This window comes from Lepisosteus oculatus, chromosome 4, assembly GCF_040954835.1.
Source record: "Lepisosteus oculatus isolate fLepOcu1 chromosome 4, fLepOcu1.hap2, whole genome shotgun sequence".
NCBI lineage: Eukaryota > Metazoa > Chordata > Actinopteri > Semionotiformes > Lepisosteidae > Lepisosteus > Lepisosteus oculatus.
This window is the reverse complement of record NC_090699.1, coordinates 31,052,165-31,066,883: the sequence shown is the minus strand read 5'-3', so window position 1 is coordinate 31,066,883 and position 14,719 is coordinate 31,052,165. Positions and strand designations below refer to the sequence as shown.

The following is a 14,719-nucleotide window of genomic DNA, read 5'->3' as shown; positions in this document are numbered from 1 at the left end:
ACAATAAGAATTAATAAAAAGGTTTTTAACTGTTTTATTCCTGTTGGGTATTTTGAGCACCAGCCCTCCTGCAGGTATCTTTAAGAGACAACCCCTGAAAGTGAGTTTGTAGAAGACAAAAGTGATTTAACTCAATATAGGTCTTGTTTTTTTTAAGTTATTTCCACACTTGAATTTGCATTTCATTATATTTAGACAAGGAATAGTATAAAGTCATTAAACCTGCCTAAGGACCAGAGCAAGCGTCTGAGCTGCGTCTCAGTTCCACGTCGTTGAGAAGAGATTGTAATACGGCAGGAAATGGGAGGGTGAGGGAGAAAGCAGTGAGCTCTGTGCATAACAATGTGAAACAGGCACTGCAGAGTTAATCCCTCTGTTCTGGAATGCGGAGTCTATGCGGTGTATTCGGCACGGCTTCGATGTCAGACTTTCCCACAGTGTCTCTCAATGATGAGCCCCAGCAAGGTGATCTCAGCTATCCCCAGATAATGTCTTTGTCTGAGTTGCAAACCTGAACCGTGCCAGGCCTCCAAAGCACAAACTGTTTTAAAAAAAAAAGCATGAAAGCCTTAGGACTACTGCTTTTATAAAGCAGCAAATACTGAGCGCTAGCAGGATGTGTGTTGTAGAAAATGTACATTGATTACTCTTGATATCTTTTCTCTTCTTTGCTCTTCACAGTTTGGTTTTCTTTCATTTAGATTGTTTTTATTAAGGGAAAGTGTGGAGGTTTTTTTTTAAATCTGCGTGTTTGTAGAGTTGTGCACACCTTTGCCCTCCCATCCCGTTTTTTAAAGTGAATTTCCTCTCCTATAAATGCCCTGTAATTTGTGAATGAAAAAGGAGGGGATAACCATATCTATGCACAAAACTTTGCACCTGCAAGTGGGATTAAAGCCAGTACACAGGTTTAAGAACCTGCTTAGTATAGTAGTATCTATAGACGCCCTGAAGCCAAAATCGAATCAAACATTCAGTTTCCATTTTTCTGGGATTCACTTTTTCAGGTTCATAGTGGCGGACGTAACATTTTAAAGTGCAACTGAATACAAACATATAGTACAGCCCAGTAATTATTAGGAGTTTTCATGAAGCTAACAAATCACACGCAGTATACAGTCCTTAATTGAAAAATACAGTGCTAAGAAGGTCTGATTAGTAGGGACTTCAGGAGCTGCAAGCAGACAGAACAGATGTGCCTTTGGTTTAGATAACCACTGCCATAACTCTTGTTATTGACCTTGACTTTCATATTTTTGTTGTGATATAGCTGATTGAGTGTCTACTAGTTGTAGATTAGATAGGAAAGATATATTCGTAATAGAAACACTGTTTCTAAATGACGGATGCCTTGCCACATTTTCTTATAACGGTTACAGTAACCAGTAACATTTTTCCAAGCTAGTACTTTGGGTTTTCAGGTCAGAAGGGTAGACTCTGTGACCAGTAATTCAATCCAGTCTCTTAATTAAATTCATGTGATTCTAATGTGATGCCAGTTCATACAGATGTGTAGATAGGTGACATTATTCTGCTTTTGCAAAATAGCTTTGCTTGTGCCTGCTTCCTCTATCTTTCATGCAAATATCACCCAAATTCAAGATGCATGATTTTAATAAAAGCAAGCTGTTAGTAGTCAATGCTCAGTGAAGAATTCACGTCTCTGGAAAGTAATACTAAATCTTTTTGCCAGAAGTGATTGAATGATAACTGGAGAAGATCTTGGGTAACATTAATTCCTTTGGAGGTCCAAGTGAGATTTTCCAAATATTTTAATGTATTCAATCAATGTTGTTGAAGTAAATATTCTTTTACTTCAAAGCTTTTGAAAGACTACAATTTCTACTCAATTCCTTAACACCACAGGTTTTGGAAAAGAGACCAATGTAAAACTCCAAGGTGTGATCTCCTCAGTCCTGGGCAGTTATAGGGTGTTTACTTGCAGCCTGTAGGACTGAGTAAATAAAGCATTGATCTCTTTAATGGACATGGAAAAAGCTGTTTACATACAAAGAAAAATGTGTGCATAACTGGAAAATTTAAATATAAAATGTTCTCACTTTTTGTTTTAGCCCTCTCTTTCTGTAAAGACAAATTGCTATAACACTTTGCATTAAGACCCTTATTGAATTCCTCTTTTACACTTTCACGCACTAATCCTTTAAAAGCCCAGTTTTACCCTCCTAAGCACCTGATAACAACTTTTGTGAATTGTCTGACACTTTCTAATCTGTCAACTGCAGCTAGTATCTTTGCTAATTCCTATTGAGCATTACCTGTAATCCTAGAGTGAGAGGAGTGTGTGTTTAGAGGGAGGATATAAACTCATAAAAGATGGTGTTAAATATGGGATTGAAGGGTACTTGTCACCTGAAAGTGATCACAATACATGTACTAGACATTGTTGAGTAATACTATAAAATACATCTGGAGTAAGTGGGTGGTCTTTGTTTTAGATTTTAGTTTGTAAAACACTTGTGGTTTCTTACAGAACCATATATTCTGTTTTGAAACAGAATATATATTTTTGGGGACACGTGTGGGACAGTATATTTTCAATAGCTGAATACTTTTTACCAGGCCCCTTATCTTGCTTGTTTTTTTGTGCTTTTCATTAAATAACATCTTACCATATTCTGTCCTACCTGACAAAATGTCACACAATTTGGGTAGGTTGAAAGAAGTCTCTTGTGGCGTCATGTAGTTCGTCTTCTCTAATCTCCACCTGAGCCTGCTCTGGGCCTTGTCTCTTATCAAACCACACAGTCTCTCTGTAAGAAGTGAGCAAGACCCACCAAAACACCACAGAATCTTAACTTGAGACTTACCTGTTTTGCATCACTGAAACATATAAATATGAAATGGACATTCTAAAACAGGATGTAGCTTAAAAAGAGAAATCTGAAGTTGTAAATAAAAGTCAAAAAGAAGGATATAAAGTTACCAAGGATGCAAAGTTTGTTGCTGAGTCCAGTGTCACTGCCATGTTATCATTCCTCTGCTGTTGCCATTATGTTTTTCCCCTTTGGCCTTAGAATGGGATCTCTGCCCTGCTTTTGGAATACTACTGTGTTACCATGACGCCAGCTGGGTATCCGTGTCGCCTGTGACAAAAGCCAGTATGGCCATTGTTCTGTGCTCTAGTTACAGTGTACAAGGCTTTCTGCTTCTGAAGTCCTGCCTGCTGATGCTTAAGGGGGCTAAATGTAATGACAATTTTGTTAGAAAATGGAGGCCCCTACAAAAGCTCAGAGCCATAAAAGGGACATCACAAGACGTGCAAATTCCCATTTATTCAGAATGTTAAAATAAGTCAAGACTCGTAATAATTAAAGTTCTGTCCTTGATTAATTAAAAAACAGACACAATTTTTCTTTTGAAGTTATTAACTTAGATAGTCATGAAATCAGTTAAATAAAAAATATCCATGCTTTATTTTGTTACCTTTGACCTGCAAAGATCAAAGAACTTTGTGTTAAAAAGATCAATTCAAAGCTTATGAGCAATAATAAAGAAGGTGGGTCATCTGAATCATGTTCCTGGCCTTTTTTTAAAAAACAACAACTTGAAAAACAATGTTCTTCTCCTGGCATAGAGTGTGGGCCCTTGTTTTCAAGCTGTTTTTTTGCATTTGGGGACAATAGCACCATGAAAAGAACACAACCTGCTGTCTGCCTGGCCTGACAAGGAGGGCACAGAGCCCTGCTTAGTCCTCGATGAGACAAAAGGCCTCATTCTCTGGGTCGTGCTCTAACTTGCCTCCTGCGTCCGTCTTCTGACTGGGACTCACAAACCTTCCTGAGCCTGTACAAAGCAGGGCCAACCCTTGTGACTGGGCCCTTCACATGGTCATGGGGAGAGTGGGGAAGTCAGACAGACAGGCTTGTACATATCGGTCAGAGCAGTATATGTCTGTCACAAAACCTGGCCCTTGCGCTTTGTAAAAATGGTTTGGTTTGAATGCTCTGTAACTGGGTCAGAACTTCAGAGCAAATCTGTCTCTCGTTACCCTGGTATAGGTGTTGTAGTGATGATATATTTTACCTAGTAAGTGCCATTTGGCCAATTCAGCTGACTAATGGAAAATGAGAAGCTGGTGCCAGCTTTCTGAAATAATAATGTGTACTTACATTCACAATTGCATAGTTGTAGGACACAGGAGTCAGTAGACATAATCTAGTTCATTTGGTTGTTAGTATATGAATAATGTATTCATTATATTTTAACTGCTTTTGAAAAACCTGCTGGTTTTTAGCCTCAATGTCCTCCACCTCAAAAACCAGACACTCATGCAGTATCCTGATAGAGGAGTAGACATCTCTCATTCTGTGACTTGTTCTTCAGAATGAAAGTCAGTGCTTACAAAATCAGCATGCTGCAAATAATGTGGTCTATGCACTCCAGGCATGCACACGGTTAGTTATGGTTAGTATGGCCCACTTGAAGTACTTTTAAATCAGAATTCAATATCCCTGGTTTAGTGTTACAGAATTGGACGCTGATTGAAAACATGCAGGAAAAAAAATGTCAGGTGTTTCCTTTAAATTGAGAGATTTTTTAAGGAGTTTCAACAGATTTTATAGAACAATCGAAATAGCGACACCTTAAAGTCTTGATTAAGCTTAAAAGCTGTCTACTAAGCAGTTCCTAGTCAGCTCAGTCCATGCGGGGCCCATGTTGCACCACCTAAGTTAAAGTTTCTAACCAGCCTGCCAAGACCTGGTGAGATACGTTTGTCTTTGGTCTCATATTTCTCACATCTGATCTTGAGTGAACCAGTACTAAATTCTTCCTGTTCCTATCCTGTGTTGTACTGGAATGAATTGCCAAAAATGGTTATCTAAGGATCTTGACACGGACTGCCAATTTCTATTTTTTTTTTCAGATAATTAAACTGAATAAAATGATAGGGAAACAATGCAGTCCTCAATGTCTTTCTTAAATTGAAGTTAAAATGGAAATAAGTTTAATCTGTAGCATCTTTAAAAGCCTCTTCATGTAATTGATTTCACATGACAGGAAAGATGGCTGAGGATGGGGTGGTTGACGTATTGTCTATTTTTTCCTTTTCCTTCAGCAACACTTTAAAAAAACCTATTCTTTGAATTTCCAAGATAAACATTTTTTAAATTATTTATGTGTGAAGTATTCCCTTTCACCAAGTAAATTTCTTGAAGTCTGAGACTGGTAGGCGAGTCTAGACATTTTTTAGCAGTAGTTAAGGAAGTGCCAGCTGTTTGGAATCCTGACTTGTTTACAGTATAATATCGGAGTCCTTCATACACAGATGGTGCTGAAACCAGGTTGTGTGTTGATATTTCAAATCGTTTTTCAGTTGTTTTCAATGAATCGGACTTTTGTTATCCTCTTTTTTTCCAAAAGAGGATGATTGAACAGGTCTGAGAACCACAGGAGACTGGTTCAAGGACTTATCTTGGGATTAGACTTCCTTTTGATTAAGGGTTTATTTTCTTAAACCATGACTTAAGTGTTTCAGCAAGAGAGCCTGTGTGCTTTCAGATTAATTGAGGGAAATGTAAGTGATCGCTAGTGTTTTCCTTACCTTACTTTTTCATATGGGAAGCACATGGAGGAGTAATCACAGCCTCACCTTCCCAGACTTAGTAACTCCCCCCCCCCCACCCAGCATGGTGTTAAAGCTAGAGTAATGCAGCCTTTCATTCATGTTCACCACTGGTCTCTTAGATACTGCCTTTGTTTGGGTCTTTCAGGCTTGGCAAAAGCAGTTAAACATTAAAAAGGAGAGCTGTAAAATGAGCTAAAAGAGTCTGGTGACATTCTGTGGAGCAAGCGAGGGAAACAACATGCCCCCCCCCCCTGCCCCCAGTTAAATTGTTTGTCGTGTGTAAACCAGTTATTATTCTGAAGCTAGATGGAGGTTTTCAGGCAGACCCTCAAAGGCTTTTAATGTAAAGTGAGCCTGTGCCAGCTTTCTGAAATAATAACAGACTTGTATTCACACACACACACAAAAAGTTTTAGGACATAGCAATCAGAAGGCATGTTCTTTTGCATAAGAACGTTTTTTTAATCTAGCGAGTTGGGTTGTAATTCTTTTCTGTCAATCCCTTCCCTGAGAATGAGGGAAAATGTATTTACCATTGTTTGGTCAATGTTGAAAAGGAAAGCAATGGGTAAAAAATACCATTGAAATCTGCTCCTCAAAATCTTGGAAAAAATGGAAAACAAAAGCCAAAGTGACTATCTTTGCTTAAACAAATTCACGATAACTGGAGTGAAAGAAGTAGTGATTGTGTGATTCTGTCTTGCACATTAACTGAAATCTATTGTAAACAAAGTGTTAAAGCAAAGGCTTTCTTGCAGTAGGTGTATTTTGGTCCCTCCACCCAAGAAAGGCCCCAATGCAAATGTAATACGACATCTTTTTACTCCTGAGAACAGAGCACTCTATGAGATTGAGATTGCCGTAAACATTCAGAGTTGAACTCCTAGAATGTTACTTAAGAGGAAACAAGGAAAAAATTTAAGTGACATCCAAAACTTGGCAGCTGTACTGTAAATAAAAAGCTGTATATCTGAAAGAGCTCAAATGCACATTAGTAACACAATACCTAGTAACCCAAGATGGACCTCTGGGGTTAAATGAAGTGTTCATTTAGTATTTTTAGCACCGGAACAATTTTTCTTTCTCAAGATCCTTGACTGCTCTCAAGGAAATCCTGATGGTTTATCTCAGATTTATGTCTCCTTTACTTTCTCTTTGCACTTAGAAATGTATTTGGCAAAGCTTGGTTAAAGATAACTCTTCAAGTGTGTGAGAACTTTTCTAATTACATGCAGAGAAGGCAGTAGGTATTATAGCATCGTACAATGAAAAGTTGAAACCAGGATGTAAATTGTTTTGGAATCAAGTTCTCTTAATCGTTGCTGAGTGAAGCTTGCCTTTAAAAGTGATTTTTTCTTGTGCAGTAGTTAAGATACCATCTGCATCTTCTTTTGTAATACTGTGTACAATTTTGGTCACTAGATCACAAAAAAAGATATTGCTGCTCTGGAATCAGTCCAGGGAAGAGCAACCAGATACATTCTGGGGTTTAAAAGAATGTCAAACACTGACAAGCTGAAAGAACTAAACCTTTTTAGTCAGAAACATAGAAAACTACATGGAGGCCCAATGTATTGACAGAGTCATTCCAATGACCTTCTGAACCAGTGAAACACAAACCAAAGATTACCAGTGGAAATATTGAGACCAGGTTGCAGGCACTTCTTTACATAAAGTCAAGTTGTTAAGGCAGGAACCTTTCTTTCAAGAAATGGGTGGATTAGATATTTTATGATCAATTAGCTTATAACTACTAAACAGGCTATATGGGCTGACTGGCCTTCACATATTTATAACCTTTCTTATATTCTTCAAAATGTTGATGTTTGTTTTGTCTTTTGTTCCTTGCAGGTGATGTGTCTCCAGTGCACATGTCTCCCATCACTCAGTCCCAGTTCATTCCTCTGTCAGAGGTGCTGTGCTGTGTCATATCTGACATGAACGCTGCTCACATTGTTGTCAACCAGGAGGCCTTGATCAGCCACATGATGAAAGCACACCCAGGTACCGATCTGTCATCCATGTGCAAGACATTATCTAACACGCTGACAAATTGCGAAATGAAAATAAAAAACGACTGACATTTTGACAAAGTTCACTTTTAGCATTGCTTCACATCATGCTAAACTTATATTGGTGGACAGAAAGTGTTAAGATAGCTCACTAAAGAGATTTTCGTTTAACGTCATCAAAGGTTCTGACAAAGGCAGTTGTCCTTTACTCTCCAGTACTTCAGGAGAAAAGTATAATCATTATTTTATGTAATGTGGTTACATGTGTTTAATGTATGCAACTTAAAAGAAGCATGTTTAGTGAAAATTGTTTTGGAACAAACCCTGTGCTCTTTGAAATTTTCAGATTTTTTTACAATGAATGAGCTTGGCTTTGTATTTGCTGTGTGAAAATCAAAGAGGGGACAACAATAAGATGCTTTTAAAGTACCATTTCAGAATTTACAAATAAAACACTTGGTCTGGAAGAAACATTTGGATGAATCATTTCACCATGTTGTTCGGATGCACATATTGGAACTGGTGTTATTTTATGGACACTAAGTGGATCAAGATCAATTTTAGCAATTTTAGAGTTGGATCCTGTGCAAAAAAGGCCATTGCCTGAACACTCTTTGTGCATACTTTAATGTATTCTATAGATGAGTCTGTTGGAGCTGATGGTTTTTGTTGGTTGGTACAAGGTCAGAGAGTACTCTATCCAGAATTAGCCTGTAGCCTCTAGACCTCCCTATCATTCTACTTGGTAGAGTAATAGAGAGGATTAGAGGAGTTTATTGCCGTATGTACATGTATATGTATATTGAAATTCTTATTTGCGCTGATCTCTTAGGACATATGAAGTAGAGTAGCAGACGAGACAGTATGGCAGACAACACCACACAGTGTAGACAGTACATTACGAAATGGCACATAATAAATAGTAACAACCAGAGCGATAGATACGTTGTATAGAACAATCAATATGTGGTGGTGGAGAAAACAAACATGATAGTCCTTGCAAAAAGTGCATATTGCAGTGGTGCGTTGAGTTCTGAGGCATTGCAGTTGGCCCTTAAGGATGTCTACTGGCTAAAGCTTCAGTGGTCTCAGATTAAGTGACTCATTTTGGCTCACTTTTAACATTAACCCATTTTTGTCTAATTTGTCTGAAGTTTAGTTGAGCTTATATGTGTATCAAGAACCAATATGGGGTTTACAACAGATTACCCTTTCTGAGCAAGGGTAAGGCCTTCTAATGGAGCATACCATTATGTTTTGAAACAGATTCCTTGATGTCAAAAACTCCAGTGGCCAACAACTTTTGTCCTGCTGCTTGTTCTTTCTGATTAGCTCAGCACTGATGTTTATTCTAGATATGAACTCGAAGAGCTAAAATGCCTTGTAGAATCTTAAACAGAAAACAACAGGCAGTTTTACAGTATGTGAAGTACTTGTACATCTGCAGTAACCACTGATTAATTGAAGTGTGCCCAGTCATACAGAGACACATTTTTCAAACTCATGTCGGTTTGCTTTTCTCTCAGGCATGTCGATTCCTACTCAAGACATCCTCTACAGCGCACTGGGTGCCTTGATAAAGGAGAGGAAGATCTACCACACAGGAGAGGGATATTTCATTGTCACCCCGCAGACTTACTTCATCACAAACAGCCCGGCAAAGGACAAGCAAAGGTGGATCACAGCAGAAACTGACCCTCCCCTCCCCCCTCCCATCACCTACCTGGTGAGCACTGAAAGCTGTGTCGAGTCGGCTGGCGACACTGTCCCCGTGGTGGCGCACTGCAAATCCTGCCGCTGTTTCGCCCAGCAGCCGGCCCAACCCGTGCACGACCAGCAGTCTATCAGCGAGTGCACAGGCAGGAGCTTCAGGTGGGCGAAAGAGAGCAAGCCCACCATCCAGCACCAGTCTACCTCCACGGCGGCGGACTACCAGCCGAGCGAGGCCAGCAAGTCGACCGCCACCCGCAGAGACAAGGAGAAAACCGGCAGGAAATTCGGCCTCAGCCTGTTCAGGCGCAACACGGCAAAGAAGGAGAAACCCAAGAAGGAGTACGCCACGTTCTCTGCCCAGTTTCCCCCAGAGGAATGGCCTGTCCGGGATGAAGACGACTTGAACAACCTCCCCCGTGACCTGGAGTTAGCCATCATCAAGCGCATCAACCCAGAGCTCACTGTTGACAACCTCGTGCGACACACCGTCATGATGAAGAAACTGGAAGAGCGAGGCATCAACAAGGGCATCTCCACCGAGATACTGGGCCCCAGACATCGGCACCACTTGAAGGGTCATAATAGAAGGTCTTCCTCCAAAGCTGCGCGGCTCAGGAAGAGAGGACTCCCCTCCAGAGAGAAGCACAGAACCAAAAACAAGTCCTCAGTCTCGAACACTGAGTTGGAGGGAGTGCAGGAGGCAGAAGCCATTAAAGAAAAAGTGCCTTGTCACCTGAACCCTGAAATGCCAGTGGACGAGCTGGATGCCAAAATATATGAGGATCTTGTCACTGTCGAATCGAAACATATTTACAAGAAGCGGATTGATAATCCGTTTCAGGACAGGGCGGTGAGAGACAGCGGTCTGGAGACGGGTCCAAGGGCTCAAAAGAAGCGTGACTCAAAGGGGCAAAGGTCAGAGCGGAGGGAGCGCACTGCCCACAGGTCCAAGTCCTGGGATTCATCCCGGGCAAAAGCCTTGGTTGACGAAGACAGGCGAGCACCGGATGATAGGTCCTGTGAAAATATTAAACCAAAAGGTTTTAATTATGATGCCGCTGTGGACACCAGTCCACAGGAGTATGCTGGGGACTATGGCTCAAGTTATCCAGAGAGTAGCACCCTGAGAATAGAAGACAAGTGGAAACAGCACGTGAAGGATGTCAAGCCCAAGGGTAGTGGTTACTATGCCGCACAAGAAAAAGAATCCAAGTACAAGGTTTTGCAGGATGGGTGCATAGAGAACAGTCTGAGCACAAAGCACCTCTCCAGGCAGACAGAGGCGGCAGATTTACTCCCTTCCCATTCCTTTCCACCTCAGGTCACATACCACTGTGACACAGCCACAGTGCCGTCATCGTGGCCCATGCCAAACAACCAGCACCAGCTCTCTGTTGCACTGAAACAGCTGGACAGCACAGACGACAGGAATCAGAAGCCTGATCTCCAAACCACACATTCACAGTTAAATAGTGCAAAAGGTGGACTCTCATCAAAAAGTAACGGCCTGCGGACTGCTTCAGGTCACATGGACAGTGAGGGTTTCACAGATGATGACCAAGCTGTGTATCAACAGGCAGTGGAGGATGATGATGGCTGTAGTTCACTGTACCTGAATGAGGATTCTGATCTGGATAGCAATGAAGCCTCTCGATCCGGCACAGTGCATTATCATAAGCCGTTTTCCAAGAGGGATGACTGGAACAGTACTGGAGTGGAGGAGGGCTCTGTTGGTGCACAGCAGGAACACGCTGAGGTTTTTGGGACTCACTGTGAAGAGGATGATTTGAGGTGGCACGAGTCTGGTAGTCAACACCCGGCCAAGCCGAAGAATATCATGCAAACAGACAACGGCCGTAGGATGTCTCCGTTCCTTTACGAGCACCTCGAAGACGCAGTCCAGGATGTGGAGCAAATGGAAACCGTTGATAGCAGCATATTTGACTACTGCCACACCAGTGAGGCTGACTCAGATGCTGAAACTCTGCACAAATCTTCAGATGAAGGGGATGACAAATCTTCGCTCTGGACCTGCGACCAGCACGTGGAGGAAAGTCTCAGAAAACAGTTTGAGCAAAAGTTAGAGCTTGTTGGTACATCACACACTACTGTTACAAGTCCGAATGCCCAAGGAAGGCCAGTTCCTGGGGAAACTGTAGAAAATCACAGCATTACAGGGGACAGTGGAATAGATTCCCCAAGGTGAGTGTTCCTGTATGGTGTAACTGTCTAGGACTTTGACAACCATCCCCACTTACTGTGACGAGACTGTCTAAGAGTCGAAAAGTTTCGGCAAGTATTTCTAGAATTGAAATTAAGATCACATTATAGTTTACTTAGGCAAATTGTCGTTTTTGCAATTGGAAACATCTTAAGGTAAAGCAGGTAGAAAGTAAATTACAATTAAGCCATCTAATATGAAGGCTCCTTACTTTTTTTAGAATGAGGCAATATTCGCACTACAGAGTTTTTAATCACTTCAGGCATTAATCAGAGTGGTTGTTGTTTTGGGATATTGCTCGGGTGGTAATGACATTATAGAAGAAAGGTGTTATAAAGTGGCATACTGTGGATTAACCTTTCAGCATTTATACAGCAACAGTCTCTAATTCTATCATGTTTTATCTAATGTTCAGAAGAACACCAAAGCACACCAGGTTGTAAGTGGTTCCAGCAGGTTGCTTTACAAACTGAATGCAGTTATAATGACTGTTTATAGTGGGTTTATGACCTAAGTGATTTGTTGAGGAATGCAATAAATAAATAGCTGTCTGAGGAGTATGTGAATTCTAAACATCACCTGCCCTTCCCTCTGTGAGGAGAAACACATGCTCTGACACCTGCTGGCCTCTTTCATTTTTTATTTCTTGATCTTTCCCTTCCTTCACTATTGTGTCATCTCATGTTCTCCTCTGCACTTCACCTTGAGCCCATAATTAAAAAGAAATAAAAATCCAGAAGGTTCGGAGAAAAATGGGACTATGAAGGAAGAGGATTATACTACATCCTGAAAATAGCAAACGATCAACCACACCAGCTGTTGCTCAAAGCAGTAATCTGTATCACTACTCCTGTTTAGACTGCATTCTTATTGTTAATCTTGCATTGGAATGAGGTTTCTTGAAAGGATAACAGGAATGCAAGAGAAACCAGTATAGAAGGATATACTGTACAAAAAACTAAGAAAATAATGGAAAAAAGCAGACTACATAGGGAAAATTGTATTATGTAGTTTAACAAAATTTTGAATGACATTCTCTTTAGAATGATTAAGAATGTCACCATACCTTTGTAGTACTCTTTGCAGTTCCTAACTTGAAATATTTTTTTTATGGAATTTGCAATCATTGATGTGCTATAGTTCAGGTGGGTAACCGCATCAGCATGCGTAGTCTGCAAAGGAACAAGTAATAGGTTTATTCCATGCTGAAAAGAGAAGAGAGAAAACAACGTTTTTTTGTGAAGAAGGCTTCAAAGCCGAAACATTGTGTTTTCTCTCTTCTCTTTTCAGTATGGAATAAACCTAGTACTTGTTCCTTTGATGTGCCATGCCTTATTCAGCTATGTATTTATAACTGGGGAAAAAACACACATCCGTGACGATGAAAAACATGGTTATTGACAGCGCTGGTGTTTTCCCCCAGGACTCGTGTGAGCCTCGCGTCCAATAACTCGGTGATCCTCGAAGGGCTGAAAAGGAGGAGCTTTCTGCAGAATCTGGAGAAGCTCCACTCAAAAAGCAACGTGATCCGGCCTCAGAGCTCGCTCCTTCAGCTGACCCCGGTGATGAATGTGTAAATCCTGGCCTGTGCAGGACTGGTTCTCAATGAGTCTGGGTTTTCTTTCGATCAGAAGTGTATTGTATAAATGTAAATAAGAATATTTTCTGTAAATATCCACACTTATGAAATACTTTTTCTGTGTACCCAAGTGGCTTTTTTTTGTAATTTTGACGTGTAGGCATCACTGCTGATTTTTGGCAACAAATACCTTTTTTTCAGAGCTGTTCTCCACTTCTTTGAAATAAATATCTTTGTGCATAGATAATGTTCATGAACATATTTTTTCTATACAGCCGGTGTTATTTTTTTATATGTTATAAATATTTTATGAAAAATAATTTAATATCTTATAATGACGACTAAATTTCTACTCCTTTGGCATGGTAGAAGTAAATTTGCAAGGAATGAAACTAAATGAGTTCTGACTGTTTTTTGAGGGGGATGTGTGGAAATGTGTGCTGGGTATCACTGCATAAAATACAATTAGATTAGTTGTAAGTTTTAATGCATGCTGTATGTTTTTTGTATTATATCCAAGACAAATTCACAGAGCTTTTATGTTGCTAAATACAGTAATGGCACCAATTTTTTATATTATTTTTTTATAGAAAGTCTAGTGATAGTCAGACTTTTTCAGATCTTCTTCAAGTCAACGTGTTTCCAGTACCTCTGTAAAGGGAGAATGTAATTTATTTTAATAAAGATTTCTGTTGTGAAAACAATTTCAATTTTTTAAGGAGTTTACGGAGTTTAATCAAGAACTGTCTACATTTTTCCACCCATTTTCAAACCACTTTATCCGATTCAGGGTTGTGGGGAAGCTGGGGCCTATCCTGGCAAGTAACAGGCACAAGGCAGGGTACACCCTGGGCAGGACGCCACTAACATAGACACGCACACACTCATAGCAGAGGCAGTTTTCCTACCAGTAGGTTTTTGGACTGTGGGAGGAAACTTCAGCACCCAGAGGAAACCCACACAAACACAGGCAGAACATACAAACTCCATGCAAATCCGGATCCAGAATTGAAAGGAGGGTCCCAGCGCTGTGAGGCAGCAATGCCAACCACTTTGCCACTGTCCTGCCCTGTTTACATTTTTCACCAGTTCTTACATGTGAAATCTGCCAGCTGCTTGTCCTTGGTCACACTTTGCCCCTTATCTGCCAGATGAATTCAGATGGACTTAACTGAAGTTGAGGAGGAATAATGGCAATTTTCACCCCGACATTCTTGATATAGACCTCCCGCAATGCCTCTTTTTTTTTGCATTTTTGTTTCATGGACCCTCCGTACAACCCATCTCCACCTCTTGGTTAACCCATCTTTCTCAACACGGGTCTGAGTTTCCTAGTCCTATGGACAGCTGGCTGCCTCTGAACCACGCAGGATAAGCACAAAACTGCTACATGCGAAACACTTCACTATTACGAGTATCCGATACTTGGATATTGTTCCTCCGGGTGAAATGGTCTAGTTTTCTGTGGAAGAGTAAGCAGTCTCTCCTGAGGTGATGTACAGGGCGAGCTCTCTGTGTAATATGCAATGCAAGCATACATGCGACTGAAGCAGGAGGTTTGAGAATCCTCACTGGTGACTGGGGCTGGTGGATGGAGTTCATGCCGA

General features: G+C 40.6%; 1 protein-coding gene across 1 annotated transcript in view; it reads left to right on the top strand.

Annotated features, from left to right (window-relative positions):
• Positions 1-13,772, top strand: part of stox1 (storkhead box 1) — a 30,150-nt gene extending 16,378 nt beyond the window's left edge. The window contains exons 2-4 of the mRNA XM_006630575.3: positions 7,439-7,591; positions 9,126-11,514; positions 12,957-13,772. Coding sequence (XP_006630638.2) covers positions 7,439-7,591; positions 9,126-11,514; positions 12,957-13,110 — 2,696 coding nt within the window. The 3' untranslated portion in view covers positions 13,111-13,772. The remainder of the gene's footprint in view (positions 1-7,438; positions 7,592-9,125; positions 11,515-12,956) is intronic.
• Positions 13,773-14,719: the final 947 nt, after the last annotated feature.